This window comes from Dromaius novaehollandiae, chromosome 3, assembly GCF_036370855.1.
Source record: "Dromaius novaehollandiae isolate bDroNov1 chromosome 3, bDroNov1.hap1, whole genome shotgun sequence".
NCBI classification, from domain to species: Eukaryota; Metazoa; Chordata; class Aves; order Casuariiformes; family Dromaiidae; genus Dromaius; species Dromaius novaehollandiae.
Genome location: NC_088100.1, coordinates 3,086,689 through 3,106,888, shown reverse-complemented (window position 1 = coordinate 3,106,888; position 20,200 = coordinate 3,086,689). Strand labels below are relative to the sequence as shown.

The window sequence follows — 20,200 nt, the reverse complement described above, 5'->3', positions numbered from 1 at the left end:
TATTGAACACCTTTTAGAAAGATAAACAAAACCTAATTTAAAGCTTCATAGTGATGACAAATTCTCACCTCCTTTTGGAATCACTTCTAACCTTTAAATTAAGGAGGTGCATCTTAGTCAAGGCTGCCAGCTGTAATGCATGTTGTTGAAAAGATCTCCATTTCCTGCTCCTCCAGCAGGATTGAACATGAGGGAAGGCACAGCGGGAGAGGCAGATGTGCTGTGATGGGGACACAAGAGCTTGAAAGTGCCCATGGGCCATGCAGCCTTTCTGCCCAAGGCACTCCCCAGACAGCTCCGTAACGTACCTAAGATGCACATGGACTCTCCCAGCAGCATCCCACTTGTGCTGAAGGACTTTTGGTATCTCCAACTATTTGCCCCTGAGAAGGAGCTAAACTGAACCGCGTCATCAGTTTACCATCCCTTTAGCACAAACATGTTGAGTCTTACCCATTAATCTTTACTCACTCCTCTGACGACTGCTTCACACTGAAACTCGACTATTTTCACCATCCCAGCAACAGCCAAAGCCACCGCCCCCACTCTGACAGCACTTGCCACATTCGGCCAGTTGACCTCATGCATTTGGTGTCAGAAGTCCTCTTCTCCCTAACTCTCCAAGAGCTGCTACAATTGATGCTATTAAAAGTTCATGAGAAACCTCGCTTAAGAAACAGGGATGCAGCCCTGTTGTTCGTGGCTGAGTAGATATGCCTCAGAAGAAGGACCAGCACAGTCTGTGCCATATTCCAGTTTAAGGCTGACAACAGACTGGGAACCCAAGGACAGAATAGTTGAAGACTACATTCACTTACTTCACTACTCAGAAATAAGCAATGGCTAATTAGAAGCATATATGTATTGGTATGCTGAGATGATTGCTTATCATATTGACTAAACTTCTGCTATTGTTTCCTTTGATTTCTCCAACTATCTGCAGCAATCTGTTGTCTTTTCTCTTATATGGTATGCTCCGGGGGTAAGAACCTTAATTTTTCTGTGCTTTACCCAGCGAGATCACAGCCCATGCCAAGTCTAGTATTCAAAACATTAATGACACTTTTTAAATACTTTTATTCTACTGCAGTACTATTTTAGCAGAAAGTGAACTGTACAGACTTTATGGAAATGTGACATTAGAAGAGAATCACTGGAAGGCATTTCAGCTACAACTAACATTTTACAATCCTTGGAACAAAAATAAAAATAGTTTCTAATTGAAATGGCTTCATTGAATAAATACTGGATAAAACCAAGTGGGGAGCCAGGAGACAAAAAAGTAAGGTTACTCACATGTCATTATTTTTCTTCACTATAGATTTGATCAGTGCACTAGCACTGTGAGTGCATGTGTATGCAAGCCCTGACACCAAATTTTTTACTCTCAGTAGCAGGTACAGAAGTATCTCCAAGCATGCACCACATGCAGAATAGAAGGGGTAATGCGGATAATTCCTTCTTACCTTTTCCCAGCCAGAGAATGTACGGGACTGGGTTTAAAGGGCTGGTTGTGAATGCCCATATAGACAGCACACCTCCAAGCAGATTGAAAAAAGAGTAGAGAAGGGCAGCCCAGAGTCCACTAAATTTCTCAATAGAAAATATTTGCTAGTAAATACAACGGGCCTAGGATTACTCTCTGGCCCTAAGGCCAACTGCACAACAGAACCCATCTCTGTACAGCTAAAGTTTTTATTCTCCAAAAAGGATGTGTACATCCACACTACTTATTGAGGTTTGAATATCTGTACCATATTAACCACAAACCGTGTCTAGGAATTGCCCAGGATAGGCTGCTGGCCAAGCTAAAACCATGCTAGGGACCGCCAAAGCAATCAAACACTGTGGGCCACCATCTACCCATGCCCAAGTCTGTGCTCTGTTCAGCTTCCTGACACAAATATAGCATGTCTATATCCATGACAACTGTTCCTGGGATGTCACTAGTGCTGATAACAAAGAACTCGTCTTTAGAAGCTAAAACAGTGGCAACCTTTTAGGACACTTCACCCTGATGATTTTTTTAAGTGTGTCTGCTGCTCCACAGGAACTCTCTGTCTGAGGCAGTCTTCCTCTTCTTTTCTTCAAGTACAGGTTTAAGGCTGGATACCTTAGACTGGCCACTTGGTCCATACCACTAGGCTGAAGAGATCTCATCGACGTGCAGATGGGTATGCTGCTAGCACTGTTGGTGGTCACATTTCACATAGAATTTGAATCCAGTGTAGACAGATGACAAGAACTACTATCACCATTGGGTAAGAAGAAACATCTCCTGCCAGTAGTACTGTGCATGAAGTACACCAGGGAGGATGATGCCATATGATGTGTGAGGATGAAAAAAATCTCCTTCCCGGTGCCAAAGTGAAAGCCCCCAAAGAGGCATTACATTAAGTGTTTCAAAGCAGTAACTGCTCAGACAAAAAAAAAAATTTGTATTTTCAGATCTCACATGAAGGATACTTGCTTTTTCCCAATTTTGCATTTCCTTACCTCTTGCTTTGAGCTCTCCTGATAGTACAGAACTACAGCATGTCGCTATGAATAATACTCGTTAATAAGGCAGAGGGTCAGTAACACAAACAAAGCTCATTTTAGTAGCATATACTCCTCAGAATAGTTCACTTACAGACATATTGATACTGAGCTGCCACTAAATAACCTTTAGCAAAATCTCAGCTAACTACAGCAAATTTTCTTTAAAATTTCCCACACAGGCTCAGCCCTAGAATCAATGAAATATTAGTGTTCCTCTCGTCTTTGTGAAGGCCAAAAATAAAAGCATATTAAAGAAATGGATAGAGAAATTAATGGAGAAAAGGTCATCTGTGATTATTAAATAGTAAATCACTGATACTGACGCTGGGAGGTATATGAAGACAGAATTCACACTAACTTTGGCTGAAGTAGATTATTAGATTATATTCTCTCTTTTTGAGTTTTTATACCTCACAGGAAATTTGCAGAAAAATAGCTTAAATGAAAAGGGGATTTGGTTCCTAAGTGGTGACCTAAATAAATCTTGGAGTGGTCCAATTAGCCAGGGCAATGCCTGGCATATTTCATTAAACAAGTCCTAGGTCCCAGGGTCAACAGAATAATGTTCCACCCTTCTTCCTGCCAAAGGTGTAGGAGCAGACAGGTCCCACACAATAAGATACAATTTTTGTAAAGGATCTAGAGGTCAACGAATAAAAAACTAGAAGAGGCCTGTGTACATCCACTGTACCTCAGCTAGCTTTTATCAAAAGTATCTTGTGTTTGTGGATTATCCCTTGAGCTCTGCTGGTAAAAATCCCTGCTGTAGTGTTAAACGGATCCAGTTGAGTCCTTCTAGTGAGGGCTGTTGCACCCTATTCACAGAGTAACAGAATCACAGAAGGGTTGAGGTTGGCAGGGACCTCTGGAGAGCATCTAGTCCAACCTTTCTACTCAAGCAGGGTCAGCTAGAGCACGTTGCCCAGGATCGTGTCCAAACAGCTTTTGAATATCTCCAAGTATGGAGACTCCACAACCTGGTCCAGTGCTCAGTCACCCTCACAGTAAGGTATTACTATGGTGAAGTTTCCTACTAATGGAAAAGGCAGATTTTCCATTACTTTAGGTCTTAAAATTAAAATTGTATAATAGTCTTTTCCAAAACTTACTCTTTATACTTGACTACTGTAATTACAGTGGTACTTAAGGGAGCCAGCCAGACAGCATACAGCATGAAGTGATGGAGCCGACCTAGCAACAGGCTTTCGGGCTTTGTGCAGAAATTTGTAGGTGGCATCCTACAACTTTGGTTATGCCAGCAGTGTGAATAGATTATAATTTACACCTCTCCTAGCTTTATAATCTCTGCATTTATTAGTACATCAAAGCATTTCAGACATTTTTACCTCTTCTAGAAGAATACAAATGTAAAGGATGTACTCAAGTTCTAATCCACAGTTAATGATCAGCAGTTAAATTGAAAGATGATCTTCCCTGAAGAACCCTTCATTTCTTGGCTTTACCAAGCTAAAGTTAGGACTCCTCGCTTGACCTCTCTTATAAAATATTTTCTGAGTGCACAGTTGTTATCTCTTGCTGTTTTATGAGCCTATTCTTTCCCCGAAAATGCATCTTTAGAGGATATACTACTTTGCAATTCTTGGATGATTTCAGTTAATGGCTGCCATTGTAGAATTGTGAAAAGTTGGGGTTTGACCCTTTCAAAACAAAATATTTTGAATTTTTTTTTAATTCAAAACAAAGTCCCATTCTAAAATATAGCTCCATTTCTACATTCATTCCTAAAAATTTAGGAACAATTTAAAACAAAATCAATGTTCTGTTTGGTCCCGATTCCTTCATTTCTTTCATTTTTCTATTAGCCAAGACCAATCAGGAAAAAAATAAATTTGAATCAGCTCAAGCACTTTTTTTTTCAGTGCATCCAGCTAACTGAGGAAAAAAAAACAGTTATCTCCTTAGTGACTGTCTTCTCCTTGTAAGCCTCTAAATCAGCAATGCAGTGCAGTTGCCTGTTACTGTGAGTCACACTCCCAAAGGGATTTGTATATTCTATCTTAATTTTCCTGAGCAATGCAGAGAACTCCCTTGAGGTCTGGCTATCCCAAAGTCCTTTCCAAACTATCCTCTAGCCTGATGTTACTTCACTTTAAATACAGAAACTGTTACTACAGTGCATTACAGCCACGAGGACCCCAAAGGCTCTGTCTCACCTGGCACTGGACCAAATCCTCTTCTCACTCCTACCCTGAGAAACCCATGTGTGAGTGAGCGGCTTTGCAAATGTAAAACAGCAAAGAACTTGACTATAATAATTCTGGTTATTATAAATGGAGGTATAATAGTCTTCTTGGGCATAGCTGAGCAAAAAGTAGAAAGTCCTCTGGTTGGACTTTTTTTGTCATTCATCCAAGAAGAAGGAAGTATGCAGGTCATGGGAAAATGATTCAAAATGTTAACCATCTCAGCGAGACAGTATTCAATTTGCAAACTTTTACCTGCTGACATAGGATTATGCTCCATAAGAGGAGTAAGTCAAAATGAGTTATAGTGTTCACACATTTCAGTATTCTCCCAAATTTAGGAAAAATATACTTCCAGAAATACCAGCATCAGCTCCACAGCACTTCAGTCAGGTGCCACTACAGGAATTAAGATTCCAGCTTGGGGAATAAGCAGTTGGAGCAGCAAAATAAAACAAATACACTGCAATAAACCAGAAATATAAGGAGAACTCAAACATACCATCTGCTTTACTTTCAGAATGATGCTCTCCTGACAGCTGTAGTTTCCCTCTGGTTTCTTCAAATTCCTACCTCTACTCCCCACTGCATTCCTTTGCCTCTTGCTTTTCCTCTTTCTTTTGACTTGTAGTCTTGCTTTGGGCAGGATACTTCAGCTCTTCCAAAGCAAGAACAGTTCGCACAAATATGAATAGCCACAACTGACCAGTGGTTCAATGGAGTTACCACCTGTAGTGGTGCTACCACTACTTCTGGGAGGAAGGTTTTACAGACTGGTCATTTCTTTTGTTCTTGCTGCTGTTGAAGTTTCTCTGTACCAAAAAACAGAGCCTAAAAATAAACACTAACCATAACAGCAAAGGTGAACCCCTTGGTAACGTCCTCATTCTCACAAATACTGTTACCAAAACCACCAACTTATCGACATGCCTAAAATGAGGCAGAGTTTCTTGCTGCTTGCTGTTGTGTTCCCAGGCACGGTGACGTGGTGAACTTTATAGCCTAATCCTGCACGGAGCCTTTTGCAGACCCGGAGGACTGTCCTTTGGGAGCTTATTGCAGGCTCCAGGTCGGGAGATTTTGTCTTCAACTTGTTTCATAATGGCTCTTTTCAACCTCCAGAGCTATCACATTGTCATTTTATGTATACCTTTAATAAAACCAGGAGATGAGAAACAGGAAAAGACACATCTCAGCGGCATACCATTCAAATAAAGTTGTTAATAAAAAATAATATATTTAGTATTTATATTGCTACTAGTACCTAGGCCTGTGATTACGGACAAGGGTGACATAAATAGATAAAAGGAACACGCGATACTAGTGAGGCTATTATGATTTTAAACTTGCCATGAGGCACAATCAGGTATCTAAATAATAAATACCAGTTTAATCTCTACAAGCCTGAATCAGCCAAGATATTAGCCCTGAGAAGTCAAATTCTGAAACGGAAACGTTAACTTCACCTTGATTAAAGATACAAACACCATCCCTTGTGAACAGATAGCTTTTTCTTTTTCAAACAATGGTTGATAAAAATATTTATGCTGCCTTTTTTTTTAAATGATGAACCTACAAAACACATTTCTGTATCCTGACATATTAAGGTATAATGAAGTTTTTTTGGTCAGAAAGAGGCTCTTCTGTTGAAAAAGAACATGTCAGTCATGTCAACACAGTCAATTTTCTAGGCAGAACTGCAGTGTAGCAGGTAACTAAAATTCAATGCATCTGTTATATTTCTTGTTGCCAAGGTTTTAACGTTGCAGCAGCATCTGCTATCACCTTTCCAAATGGTTTTTTGAAGTGAAATTGGTGCATTCATTTTATTTCATGACTTAGCAATTGCTTTGAGGATGGATTACAGAATACAGGGTTATATCATGGTTTTGTCTGCACATCTAGGAGGCTCCCGGGACTATAGTCACAAGATTAGAGAAACACAACTTATTCTAACTGTGGCCTAGCTCTTAAAAAGGATATATTTCCTACAATATTCTGCTCTTCAATTGCTACAAAAATTATATGAAAGACTAATGTCTGCAGTACATGACATTACCTTTGATCAATTCAGTATTTTGTACTTTCATTGGCTGACCTTTCCTTCCTTCCTTACAGGTAAGCTAGGCAAAAAAAAAGGGGGAGAGGTAGAGCGATGGGCCAATCGTATTGAGGCATGTTGTACAGATCAAGGCCATAGTGAGCACTGATATTCTTCACAGAATCTATAAGTCATTAAAATTCCTATACCCCGTTCTTATAAGAAAAAAAGAACTAACAAAGGCACAACAGGAATCTATTCTCTTGACAGAGATCGAATAATAAAAGAAAATGTTCTGAACCATTCTTGTTACTGCTTGGAAACTTCTTTAATCTTGTGGACTTCAGTTTCTGTTCATGAAAACCTTCAGATCCCTTTATAAGCTATAGATAGTGAAGGGAATATTTGTAGTTTAATTATATATTTAAGCATTTTGGAGAGTCAGACCTGCTTTGGAATGGTGTTGTGATGTCTAAATGAAGGGCTCTTCAAGTGCTATAAGGCACTGTCTCACCATACTGATAGTTTGTCATAGGGCTTTCGTACGTAGAGAATGGGAACCTGAGAAGGAAAGAATTATTTCCCCATATTACATTTTCTCTAAATTGCAAGTAATCACTTGTGAAAAACACAGGTCAGATTTTCTATTGTTGGCTTCTCTCTTTAATGATTGTGCTGTATATACATAAGTGTGTCAAGCCCAACATCATGGAGTTAAGCCCTCTGCCTTCTCTTTCTTAAAGCAAAGAAATGCTAACTATCAACCAATAGTGGCCTTCTCCAAGGCAGTCGTGTCTTCTGTTTCATGTATAATTAAGACAAAGCAGAGATGGAATTAACTTTGTAAATTATCAAGTGACCAAAGGGATAGGAGGCAACAGGGCAAGAGTTAATTTTGCCTTTCTCCACCTTCTTCCATCAGCTATTGAGAAGTCTTCAGGATGACCTTTGGAAGCCTCGATGTTTTAAAGAGAACTGGAACATCTACATGTAAGAATCACTCAAAAGACTAATTGCTCTGCAAAAAGCATTAGCATCGTTCAGAAAAAAGATGGGTCTGCTCCATATGAAATGTGAAACAATTTCACAATAAAGTATTGCATGTAACTCAACATAGGAACTAAGTCCATGTGGCATACTTTTATACTGCATTGTTAACTATTAAGAATTATAATGTATATATAACAGCATATGCTTCAGAAAAGTACTAAGAATTGACTAGATTACAAAGAGGGTTAGCTAAATTAATATACTGTTAAGTTCACTAAGTCCTATAACAAATAATGGATAACGAAAAGGCATGTTCATCTACTTTTCTTACATCACAGTGACTGAAGATAAAAAATACAACAAAAAAACAAAATAAAATGACCTGCTTAGATGTTAACAGCTTGAACCATAAGCCTACAAACTGCCGTGTTTTTAAGAAAATCATCTTTAGCTGCAGATTTTATATGGTAATTGTACACAACCAGTTTATGAATAACAACAGCAGAGTTTTTCCCTTCTGATTTCAGTGCCACTTGAGCTATGCAGATTTCAAAAAGCTTATGAATATACAGATAAACACAGAATTGTTCTGAACATCTGTAAGCAAAATATGAAAAGATGTTTCATAGTGAATGAACATCCTGGGTTGTCTAATGCTGGCCAAAAATGGTGTATTTATGTATTGGACTAATGCACCGAAAATAGCTCAAAATCCTTCACCCACTCCAGAATGCCTTTTCAGATTTTCATCTGGATGGTCGTCACCATAAAATGTAAAAATAATTTTCCAGCGCTGTATTAACAAGCTTCAAAATAGCTGAATTATCTCTTAAGCATCAATTTCACAAGGCAATACCGCACCAGCTGATAGGAGAATCTTCATAACAACCTGTCCCACATCTGAATAGGATAACACTAATCTGACCCTTACAAGCAGAATCATGACTTTCCTACCTCCACAACAGTCAGTTGAATTATGTTACTCTTCAAGGCTTACGAGGTTGGAGGTTTGCCCTTACAGGCATAAATTTTCATAAGTTACCGAAAAACATGTTGTCATCAGCTGGTCACTGTAATAGAAATGGTGTCCCCCTACTTAGCTTAATATCAGGTCTGCAGACAACCTTTGCTCACCAGTCAAGCCCATCAGATGAACATAATGGCAGAAAACTGGAACACGAGGGGTGTGGAAAACAAACCTGAATTCATTTGACAACGACACAACATTTTCTTTCAAGAACATATACTAAAACCATGAAGAAGACATAAAAACCCTACACTTTTTCCTGTTAGCCATATAATATATTTACTCAAGGTCAACAGAATTATTCTAAATAGCAAATCAGAATATCAAATTGAAAGCAATATGCTCCAAGCCTGTCTCAGTCATTCCTCGACGACCATGCATTTAAACACAGGTGTTAGTGCCATGCTACTTTTTAGGATCAATTATATTTAAGGCAGTTCACTCTACAGAGACGTCTCCAAACAAGATGTTATTTAGGATGATTATGGAACATCCTAAATACACAAGAACAGAAAGATCTTGAATTAGTTGCTCACACACAGGCATCGAGTTGCATTTGAGATGTCCAAGGGTATCTGGGACGTCCAGAAAAGCCATCAGACATGGCTATGGAATGGCAGGTGACTCAGACATCTCAAATGTCACTAAATCCTATGTTTAGGTAACTGAATCAAAAAACACCACAGGTTGAAATGTTCTGAGTGAGCTTAATGTGGGGAAAAGAGTAAATCCACATTATTTTGCCTAAAGTCTAGCTGGTGGTCCACCTTTAGAAGGGGCACTAAATGTTTAATCTAAAACATAGTTACTCCTTTTCTTCAGAGCAGAGTGCCAGGAGGGTGCTGGACTAAAATAATTTTCCAGCACAGATTTCTCAAGGCTGCACAGGTGGAAAGCAAAGCTCAAAGACTTGCCAAGAGGATACTGCTTAGGTGGCAGTGATGTCCCTTCTAGAACTGGATTTAAAGAAAATGTCTATTAAGCATTTACTAAGGATATGACCTTGCCATAACAGATGAAGCAATCACAGATAGTGCTTAATTGAAGTCTACTGATTTCATAAATACCATTCTTCCCAATGAAAACTATGGCAGCCAGAAGCAGCCAGATGGCAATATCTGAGGGGGGCTTGTGAGAACTCTCCCTACAGAGACCTCTAAAAAGTATGTTCAAAAATGAAAATAATTCTGCCAAAAAAAAAAAATCAGAATAAAATCAGAATAAGATAGGGCTGGGGGAAGCTAAGTAGGAAGAAAAAAATTAGCATGCAAAAATCAGTAAATTCTCCAATTCAGCTCAGCTGCACAACTAAGAAAAGAAAAGTATAATGCATACACATCCCATTTATGTTCACACAGACAAGGCTATGAAGTATGTGCTTATCCTTCTGGATATCTCTGAGGAAAAAAAGCTCCATTGTCCAGTATCTGGTGTTATATAAACATCCACAATGCAAATGTGCATAAAAACAAGCACTAGAAAAATAACCTCAGCTATGTTTTTGCACTACAAATCTAACTGAAGAACTATCAGAAAACAGGGTTCAAAGATTTTTCCCATTTCTTTATTCCAGCTAAATAAAATTAAATTAGGAAGGAAATAGATTCCTTACTATTTAATTAGCACTTTTTGTTCACTATTTATGAAACGCCATGCATAAAAAGCTTCAAAAAGCTCTCAGAGTGTCTCAGTCAAATGCAAAGCACACAATAACATGGATCCATTTCGAAATACAAAACAGGCCTACATTGCAGAGAATTAAGGGACAGTACCTTTTTTCTACTTCCCTGGGCATACTTTGTCCTCTGTTCACATCTCTTGGCCAACAGCCAGCACTATCTTCAGAGAAACACTCAATATTCCATCATAACTACCCTCAGTGCATTCGACCTGTGAGAGTGTCAGGGAAGAGAAATTGTACGGTGCATCCCTATTCTATATAAACAACCTATTTAATGCCCAGGCAATGAAACAGAGACACAAAAATTGCCAGATAGGCAAGGGACTATATATACTCATAAAAATGCTACACACTGCAGGGAAGTCATGAATCAAACCCAAAATATAAGGGTGTGGAAATATTAAGAAGTATGGATCATTTGAATAAAAACGACAAGTATCACTGATCCATCCACTGCTGACACTTCTCCTTGTTACCATGCTTTCCAGGAGCTGTAGGTATCTATGAATCAGTTAATCCTAAAGGCACGATATTGTTTTGTCTTTATTTTGTCTGAGATGTTTTGAAATTTCAGTTACACTAAGTATTTACATTCAAGAACACGCATACTTCTAAGAGTTACCATAGCAAATTTTCTTTAAATCGATTTTAAATATATTTTCTTATAAGGCAATTTCCTATGAGTACAGCATTGTCTATAAAATATCATCTTAAAACATCTCTTTACACATTTTTTTACCGTATCCAGAAAGTTTCTGCATCCCTGGATGCCTTGCAGCACTTCTCCACAGTTGCTAAAGTGTCCATTATTTGTCTGTGCTGCTGAACTTTTTACACGGCTTCTCTCAACCCCAGGTGACAGATTGTCAGTAAGAACAGCACAACAAATTCAGCATTTGGCATAAAAAGTGTTAACAAGAAAATAGACTGAAAACCTCTAAGCTGTTCTCCACCAGTGAGTATAGGAAAGCACGAATTCGCTTTAGCAGCAACGTTAGTCAGTGGGCTGCCAGTTGTTCTATGTTTTAGACCACAGAAAGAAACTTAGTGGGTTATTCGAGGCGTTTTTATAAAGAACACATTAGTAGAAGTTGAAATAGAATCCATTTCCTGAGGACGTATATAACGATAAAATAAGCAAAGAAGAAAACACAAACCTTGTATTTTTTAATTTTCCTCAGAATCTTTCTGCATGCATTAACTCATCAATTAGTAGGAGATGACGATGGGATGGAGGTACCATAGATTTCACTACAGTTTAGGTTGCAAGTTAAGTTCAATATATACCCAGTCTCTATAGTTACTGCAGTCAATTCGGTGTTGTTCATAATCTGACAGGATTTTAATCACAAAGCTTAAAAACCAAACAGAAAGACTTACCTGAGCAGACTTCTTTGTAGGTAGGATTCGGGGTATACCCTCCTGCATAACCCACTTGAGTGGAGTAGACCCCCTTCTGTCTCCAGAACTTCCTCTCAGCTCCCCAGAAACAGCCCATACCTGAATTGTGGATGAAGTACATAACATTATGCCAAAATCTGATCAATACTAAATCACTCATTTGCATATTAATTGATATAGCCCATACTGGAAGTAATGTCTATAACTAGCAGGTGGGTGAATGCTTCCCAAGATTATGCACGGAGTAACTATACTGCGAAATGCATTCTGCATCAATGAACAACTCAAATAAAGCTTTATTTTAATAATGCTTCTGAATATTAGCATATCACAGAAGACAAATCCTATAAGGGTTCAAAGGTCCAAGCAAGGTGAATCCTCATGCACATAGAAAAAAAGTTACTTAAAAGGCAGTTGCGCATACTTGTACAGCACCATTTTTACTTTAGTTGATTAGCAAGCTGTCAAAACACAATAATTTGTATTAATGGCAAACAGTTATTTAATTTTCTGCTTTCAGGCAAATGCAGTCTTTAAAGGTGGCAGCAATAATGGATTAAATTATATGCTATACAGGAGGAAAAATACTTTAGTTTAATAATTTATGCATGCAGATATTTGATGTTCAGACAAAATTTAGGTATTCATTCACCCACATGGCCAATTATCAAAGGATAGCAGATCCTCAGCAGGTGTAAATCAGCAAAAATCTCCAGGTAATAGGAATCAAGTGCATTATATGAATGCCAGTGAGAAGGAATAAACAAGACTAAGATTCACAATTCTAGAAGTTAGTTACTATTTGGAGGGTTCTCTAGAGCTGAAATATGTCATGTACACTCCAGTATTATCTAGCTTATCCCTGATTATGGGCAACATATTTTCTCCTTCAGTGATAATTTACTTCCTTTTCTTATTCCCGTATTAAAATATTTGAAATAACAGGTAGTATCAGATAAGCTAAATATCAATTACACTTAGAAATCAATGACCCATGATAGGTTTTCTATTGATAATAGTGCAGACATTTCGGGTTAAAAAAATACAGAAGTTTTCCTTTGAAGTACAACCAAAAGAACAAAGCAGTCCCTTCTATCAACTACGATGGCTCATAAAGGCATATTCTTTCTTTGAAACTTCAGCTATTAACTTCAAACAGAAGTAATTTATTTTGACCAACTCCTGCCTCTGTTTCCAGTTGTAATGCACCAAAAATATAGAAGTAATGACTCAGATTTCTCCTTCTAATCCGGTTGCTCAAGCAAGGCGCACGAATTAGGATCCTAGCCAGCTTTTGGAGACCATGGAAAGAGGCAGGCATCTCCGGAGGGCAATGTGGCCCACAGAGGTCCTAAATTGCTGATCAGATTACAGTCGTTCTCCCTTGGCTACAGAGCTAGCTAAGGCTATTAGGCTTGGGGTCCTCAGCTAAATTAGGCTGGTGGCAGACTGCTGTAGGACCTCTCTTGCAATTCCCTCTCTGTTTTGCAAAAAAAACAATTGAGAATTCCTATCCAAGAGAAATTTTTCAGTCACTCACCTACCTAATACTGATTTAAACTAGAGGGTATTTCTTTACCTGACCCTGTTATCTCATCTCAATTAAAGTCTGGGATGTTCTCCAGTAATTATGCCTCAAGGTTTAGTCAATTGATAGACAATCTAGTGAGACAGGCTTTATGCATTGCTCTGCCTAAGCTCCACGGTACAACCAGCAGTTGTGGTCCCATTACTTGAAAGTATATTTTTAGACACGCTTCTACATATGTACGTACATGCAAAAGGATGTGTAAAAACAGGTGTGCATGCAAGTTCCTTGTAAAAACACTGCATACAGCCTGCCAAAATTCTCGTCTCCAATAATTTTAATAATTTGAAATATGTATGCAATATTCATTAACAACACTTTAATATCAAGGGTATGTAAATTCTTGACTCTTTTACACAGGACTTGCATATGGTAACGAAGTTCAGAGGCAAATGGCAGCATACACAACTTGGGGTATGAAGGCAAATTTCTCTTAAAAACAAAATTGAGCTTCATCATTCCTGCTTGCAGCTCTTTATTCCCCAGAGCCAGTGCTAAAGATGTAGCTGACTTCTGACTACTTGTTCAGACTGCTTTATCTATCTGGGAGGACATTTTGGAAGCGTTACAGAATTAGACTGTGATGAACAATCTTATTGAAAAGTGCATCTAATTTTGCCAAAGTCAACATAAAAGAGAACATATCACTTTTAAAAATTATGCCTGGGGCAATTGCTTAATTATATAGAAGTTCTACTGCATATGAAGTCCATCACAAGTTCCCAGACATAGTATTTTCCATTCTATTGCAAAGCAATAAAAAGTAAGGAATACAGTTTTTCTATAGCCATCCAGTCGTCTAGAAGAGCCTTCGTTCCTTCCAATAATCATAATTCATGTTGTCAACAAAAGAATATTTTATCTTTGTATATGCAACTCAAAAAAGGGGAGGAGGCAGGATACAGTCTGCTTAAATCTCATCTATCTTAAGTTTAGGTATTTAACCACGTACCCTGCCCAGACAATAACGCATTTTGCTTATTTTTTAGGACTGCCTAAACTTGGAAATTCCTAAATTCATTAGGTCTTTCCCAACTCATCACAAAAATTTCCATGCAACTAGACAGTGGTCACCAAAACATGTTGTTCTGAAAAAACAGGTGCCTTGCAGTAGCTTTCTTGTGATCAGGTTTAGGAGGATGGCAGAAGAGATCAGCAGAACTAATTTAGAAGTGGGCAGATTTAGGATATTAGACCATTTCTGAGGATGGCTTTTGTTTTGTTTTGTTTTTTTCCCCCAATGGTGATGCATTTAAAAATGCGTTTTCCATCCAATTGCAGAATCTGAAAACCTAAGATATCTCCCATCTACCTGAATGACCTGGGTACTAGTCTGGGCTGCAAATTCCTCCTCTTGAGTGTACAGCAGCTGAGCTTAGCTTTAAAAGACAGAAAGTGTTCACCATTAAAATATGCTAAGGTCTGATTTGTCAGGGCACAACACACAAAACCTCCTCAGGCTCTGTAGAGTACTGAACACCCCCGTCCCTGGAGGGGTGTTCAAACCCTTAAGATATTGTGCAAAAGGTCCCTAAGTTCCATTATATCCATCCTAAGAGGAGGGTGAGGCTGCTTGGATCTTGAGCAGATGGAGTGCCCAACATCTCCTCTGTTCTCAGGGGACAGAAGAGGCAGCCGGTGGAAGTGGATGGATCACACCTTGGTGACAGTGAAGATCCCCAGGTGGAGAAAGGGAGAGAGCTGCCTTAGGCAGACTGCTTTCCTTCTGCAGATGTTTTCTGCCTCTTCTCAAAATGTGGGTAAGTAGTCATTAGATCACATACCTAAGATCAAGTGCCTAAAACATCACTGAGACAAGACCTAACACAGTCCCAAAATTAGTAGGCTGGATCCTGCTCAAGTTTCTCTCACTGACAGCTTTGTGTCTGAGAGCTACAGAAGACTAGTATGTACTGATAAGGACTATGTCTTGGAAAAAATAAAGTCATTAAGGGAGAATTGATTCTATTTATCTTGTAATTTGCCATACATCCACTCCCTATAATAAGACACCCAAAAGCACACATCTTTTCAATGACCACCAGAACAAAGCCCACCAGCCTGGGTGAGTTAATGCAGACCTAGCCCATAAAAACCTGAGAATGCACAACTTTCACTGAAATGTCTGAAATAAAAATTTGACTAGCATGTCACATGACCCAGTTTTCATAGGTGGGCTGAACATATATTTATCTTACTGGGGGCTGCATTTTTGTTGTTGTTGTTGTTGTTGTTTTGTTTTGTGGAGAAGATAAAATGCCTCAGGACATTCATGGAGCCAGGAAGTTCTTATCTTTCTCTGTCTTTGACATCTGAGAAGTATCTTTGATTTTATATTGATGGATCTTTGTGACACTAAGATCTCTACAGGAAGGACACAGCAGCCAATTTATCAAACCCACATTGGTTGTACAAACATGCCAAGTTGGCGGTGAGTGAGCAATTTCATCTATGCTAAGAATAGTAGAGACCCAAACGCTTTCCAGAACACATTCCTACACTGGTCCACACCCAAGTGCAAACTTCTAACCCAAAATTACAGACACCACACAAATTCAGGTTTGAGTTCAGACACCAGCATCAAGATCAAACAAGAAGTGCTCATTCTTCCTCTATTTATCTCAAGAATTTTAAAGAGTGATAAATCCCCAACTCCAGTGCCTGAAATTGCTGCTCATTAGGGTAGTGGTCACTGACTCTCCTCGATCAACAACCACTATTTAGGTTTTCTCTCCTTGATAGGCCTCTCCGACCTGTTGCTTTGAATGACCTACATCCTTGTCATGATTTCTTGCACTTTTTCTTCTCTGTAGCCAGTTTATGTCAAGATTCCTCATGCCCTCCCTCCTCTGAGAGACAGACACTTTATTCCTTCAGCAAACTAGACTCATCATTTCCCAAGTATGTGAGCACCTTGCACAAATAATAAATCTTCACATCCATGAAAACAGATAAAATTGAAATCTTTGTCATAATAAAAGAAAACCTGCTAGTAAAGGGACATAATTTACAACAATACAATACTAAATTGCTTTCCACGGTATTAATACATTCAGCAGTTGGTGTTTGTTATTCTGCTAAAGTGGTGCCATGTTCTAGGGAGAAACTGTCACAAGGAGAGAAATACTAAGAATAAAACCCCACATAATATTCCTGAGTTATGATATTAGCTCATAAAATGCCTATTCTTCAGAGTACTGAATGCCTTAAGCCATGTTTAATACGAACAGCGATTACTGAAATGGGGAAAAAAAATCTCAGTTAAAGGCTTCAGATGTTCTTGCAATCCAAAAAGTTACCTTTCCTTAATTATTACTACTCTAGTAAGAAAACTGAAGGTGTTCCAAATAATTAGATACAACACAGAGGAAAAATACAGTAAAGAAAAAAGAAATCTAGAAGGGAAAGAAGCCACTCATAATTTGAAAAGAGAAAAAAAAGAGTATGATTTTGAACTATTCATGAAATAATTTACATAATCTCCTGTACCGCTTAAGTGAGTGAAGCTCTATTGCTAGACAGAGAGCACTAGGAGGCATTCCTAAGAGAAGGGGGGAAAAAAGGAAAATACTGGGAACATACTTTTAAACCCAAAAAAAGTGTAATTTAAACATAATGGGTTTTGCAGAGGACTATTTAAGCATTGAAGATATTTGTCACTTTTTAATTGCTAATTTGTAAAACAAAAACTATTCTTTTAGTGATGGGTTTTGACTGACTCTTAATTGGAATTTCAAAAGGCATTTAAAGATTTTACGCTTTTGAACTTCAAAAACAAACAGATTCAAATGGGAATCTTTAAAGGTTCATTCATCCCTATAAATAATATTAATCATACAATTTGGAAATAAATGCTAATACCTCTATTGCTTTCGAGCATCTACAGTCATTTTCTCAAACTATTCTCTTTATATATACACGTATTTGTATCTTCTGAACAACTCTTTTTGTACACAGCCTTACACTCAGCAGAACATGGGTTTCCATAGGCAACCCAGATCATTTGCATATTTGCAAAAAGGAGTTAGCATAAGCTGAAGCTTTTTTCTAAAATAATGAAAGCAAATGCTACTCTGATAAGAGAGATATACATCTCATTGTTAAAAATAACCTTTAGTAACTGCAATTTTCATGATAAACCGAACAGATTTGAACTCCAGGTGTTTACTTTCTTGTGAGATGAATAGCTTTAAAGACTAAGTTAACTGTATTGACTAGGTCTCCATTGACTGTAACAGGAGCTCATACATTTAGGGATTCATTTATTTCCCTAAACAAAGACATCCAGTGCCACTTGAGATGCCTTAGGATATCCAAGACATCTATCTACACGAGGCTGACATAAATGACACAGGACTCAGGAGAGACACATGACCGTCTTGAACAGCATCCTGAGGCCAGGCAAAATGCTCTTGCACATCTCAAATGTAACTAGCTACATATTTTAAGGCAAGAAAAATGAGTGCCTCATATATAGCCATTATAAAAACCTAAAAGTCTTTGAATCTGTAGTTGTATCAAATCCTCCAAAATATAGTGAATTTTATCCTAAAGTTTCCTACTTCTCTTTAGTCACTATAAAAGGAGTCTAGCATGACTAGCCTGGTTGTAGAAGTCTACACTGCAGGTGTATAAATGTTGGTCAGATGAATCATAACCAGAATGGCTGATTACAAAGTTATTTGTATCTCTCCTCATACCAACGTTCCTAGCTTTGTAATACTGTCAGATTCTTTACTTCATTTCAAGTGTATTGCCTACAATAGCCATCACCCAGAACTAAAAAACAGATTGAAAAACTTTTTTAAAAAGTATGCAAATCTCTACTCATACAAGAAACTGCACAATCCTGCAAATGGAACTGCTGCCCACCTGCATTCCGAACCCCTTCTCCACTGTGTGCTCCTATCACATCTTTGAAAAATAATAATCAGACTCCACGATGTAAATTCAGATTCATGGTTCTATGGCGTAAATTGGCACAACTGGGAGACTGACATCAAAAGTGCATTCTTGATCCAAATTAAAACCTAATAAGATGCACCCATTATGTACTAATTAAAATCTATGAAGTTTGGAGCTCCACAGACGCTGAAGGAAGCTGATGCCTCTGGGACTCTCAGCTTTCCACTTAAAAAACTCAGAGAAGGCATATTGCTTTTACACTCATTCTTTATATACTGACGAATTTTCCTATTTTCTCCAAAACACGTACACATGCATGGTATTTTCATTCATGCTGTATTCTTTTTAACACAGCTTTGCCTCATTCTTTAACTTGGTGGTACATCCTTCTCCTCCGAGCAGCATCAGGTGCACACACAACCAGACTCCTGCCTGACAGCTCAACAATCCATCACTCCTGCCAGCCTCACTTACAAGCGTTATCTCTCCTTTGCCCTCCAAGCAGCCCAACAGGACATCCACAGAATCAGAGGACTCATTTTCTCATGTTCTGACGAATGAATGCATTATTTCCACGGCATGCCAAGTCTGTGCTGGCCCACAGCCTGCAGTCCCTACACCTTCACTTCAAGGCACTTTTCCATGCAGCAGATTAAGAAGCTGTTTCAGTGCCAGGCAGATAGCGAGGCTTCACTGCGGACGGTGAACTGCAAAGGATATGCATCCCGCTCCTCCTTCTGCGAACAGGACTGCAGAATGGATGATTGCGCGGAATAGGGGAAACTGTCAGTTTTAAATACATACTTAGAAAATAAAGTGTGCTGGTATGCTGAGAGAACAAAGAGCAACGTGCCCTGGAAACCTCTTCCCTAACCCTTGATCAGCACAAGTCGCTGGACAGGATCTATCCAAAGCTCAAGAGTGCACTAGACAGAGGAGACCAGCTTTTGTGCCAGCTCATTTTCCAAAAACCTAGAAGCAATGACTCTGCCAGCTGCTCAAATGCTACAGTACCCAGCCAAAAGTAGCTGGGGGCACAGGCTGCTTGCTATACGTTGAAGCAGTAAAGGACAGCCAACAGTGCATCCCACAGGTCTACCTCAGCGAATCTTGCCCTAGCCAACATCTCTCTGGGAGGAAGACACAGCTGCCAATATCCCCTCTTCTCTTGGCCAGTATGGGATTTGGCACAAAGTTTGAATGCGATTTATTTAGTTACCTCTATAAAATCTGGAGAAGCCTAGGAATTGCTCAGCTGCTTTGAACTGAAATGACATTTTCCCCCAATTGGAAGGGATAAATTGAACCTCAGCAAGATATATATGCATATAATAATGCTCATTACATACATTTCCACCAAATGCTAACTATACATTATTGTTCTTTTCTCTTATGAAATATCGTGTAGTGCAGTTGGTACAGCTGATTGATTGAAGTCAGTCCAGCTACTGATATTTCCTAGTACTGAGCCAAAGAGATATGCTGTGTGCACCTAAATTGCAAGGACCATTTCTCATACTTTGCAGGTTAAAGTGGGTACCCTGCCTTCACCCTGAAAGGTCAGGCTAGACCTTGGTATGTACCATCATGTTCCCATTCTTCTCACCCAAAGAGAACATGGGCATGGCAGCAACAAGGAAGCCGTGATGTGATCCAGCAGGTCTCCCAGTCCAGATGATCAGGAGACCGGGACATCCTGGCACCCCACAAAGAACATCCACTCTGTGGGCTACACACAGCTGCTGTGTCCCCGGCTACAAGAATCTTTCTTGAATTTATATAATGCAACAGCACCAGAGTTGCAGAAGGTTAAATTTTGTTC

The 20,200-nt window shown here is 38.8% G+C and overlaps 1 protein-coding gene across 2 annotated transcripts in view; it reads right to left on the bottom strand.

The window, feature by feature from the left end:
• The window catches only part of MSRA (methionine sulfoxide reductase A), a 276,740-nt gene that overhangs the window by 130,316 nt on the left and 126,224 nt on the right, over positions 1-20,200 (bottom strand). For both annotated transcript variants that reach the window (XM_026102001.2, XM_064508280.1), the window contains one exon: positions 11,865-11,984. In XM_026102001.2, coding sequence (XP_025957786.2) covers positions 11,865-11,984 — 120 coding nt within the window. The remainder of the gene's footprint in view (positions 1-11,864; positions 11,985-20,200) is intronic.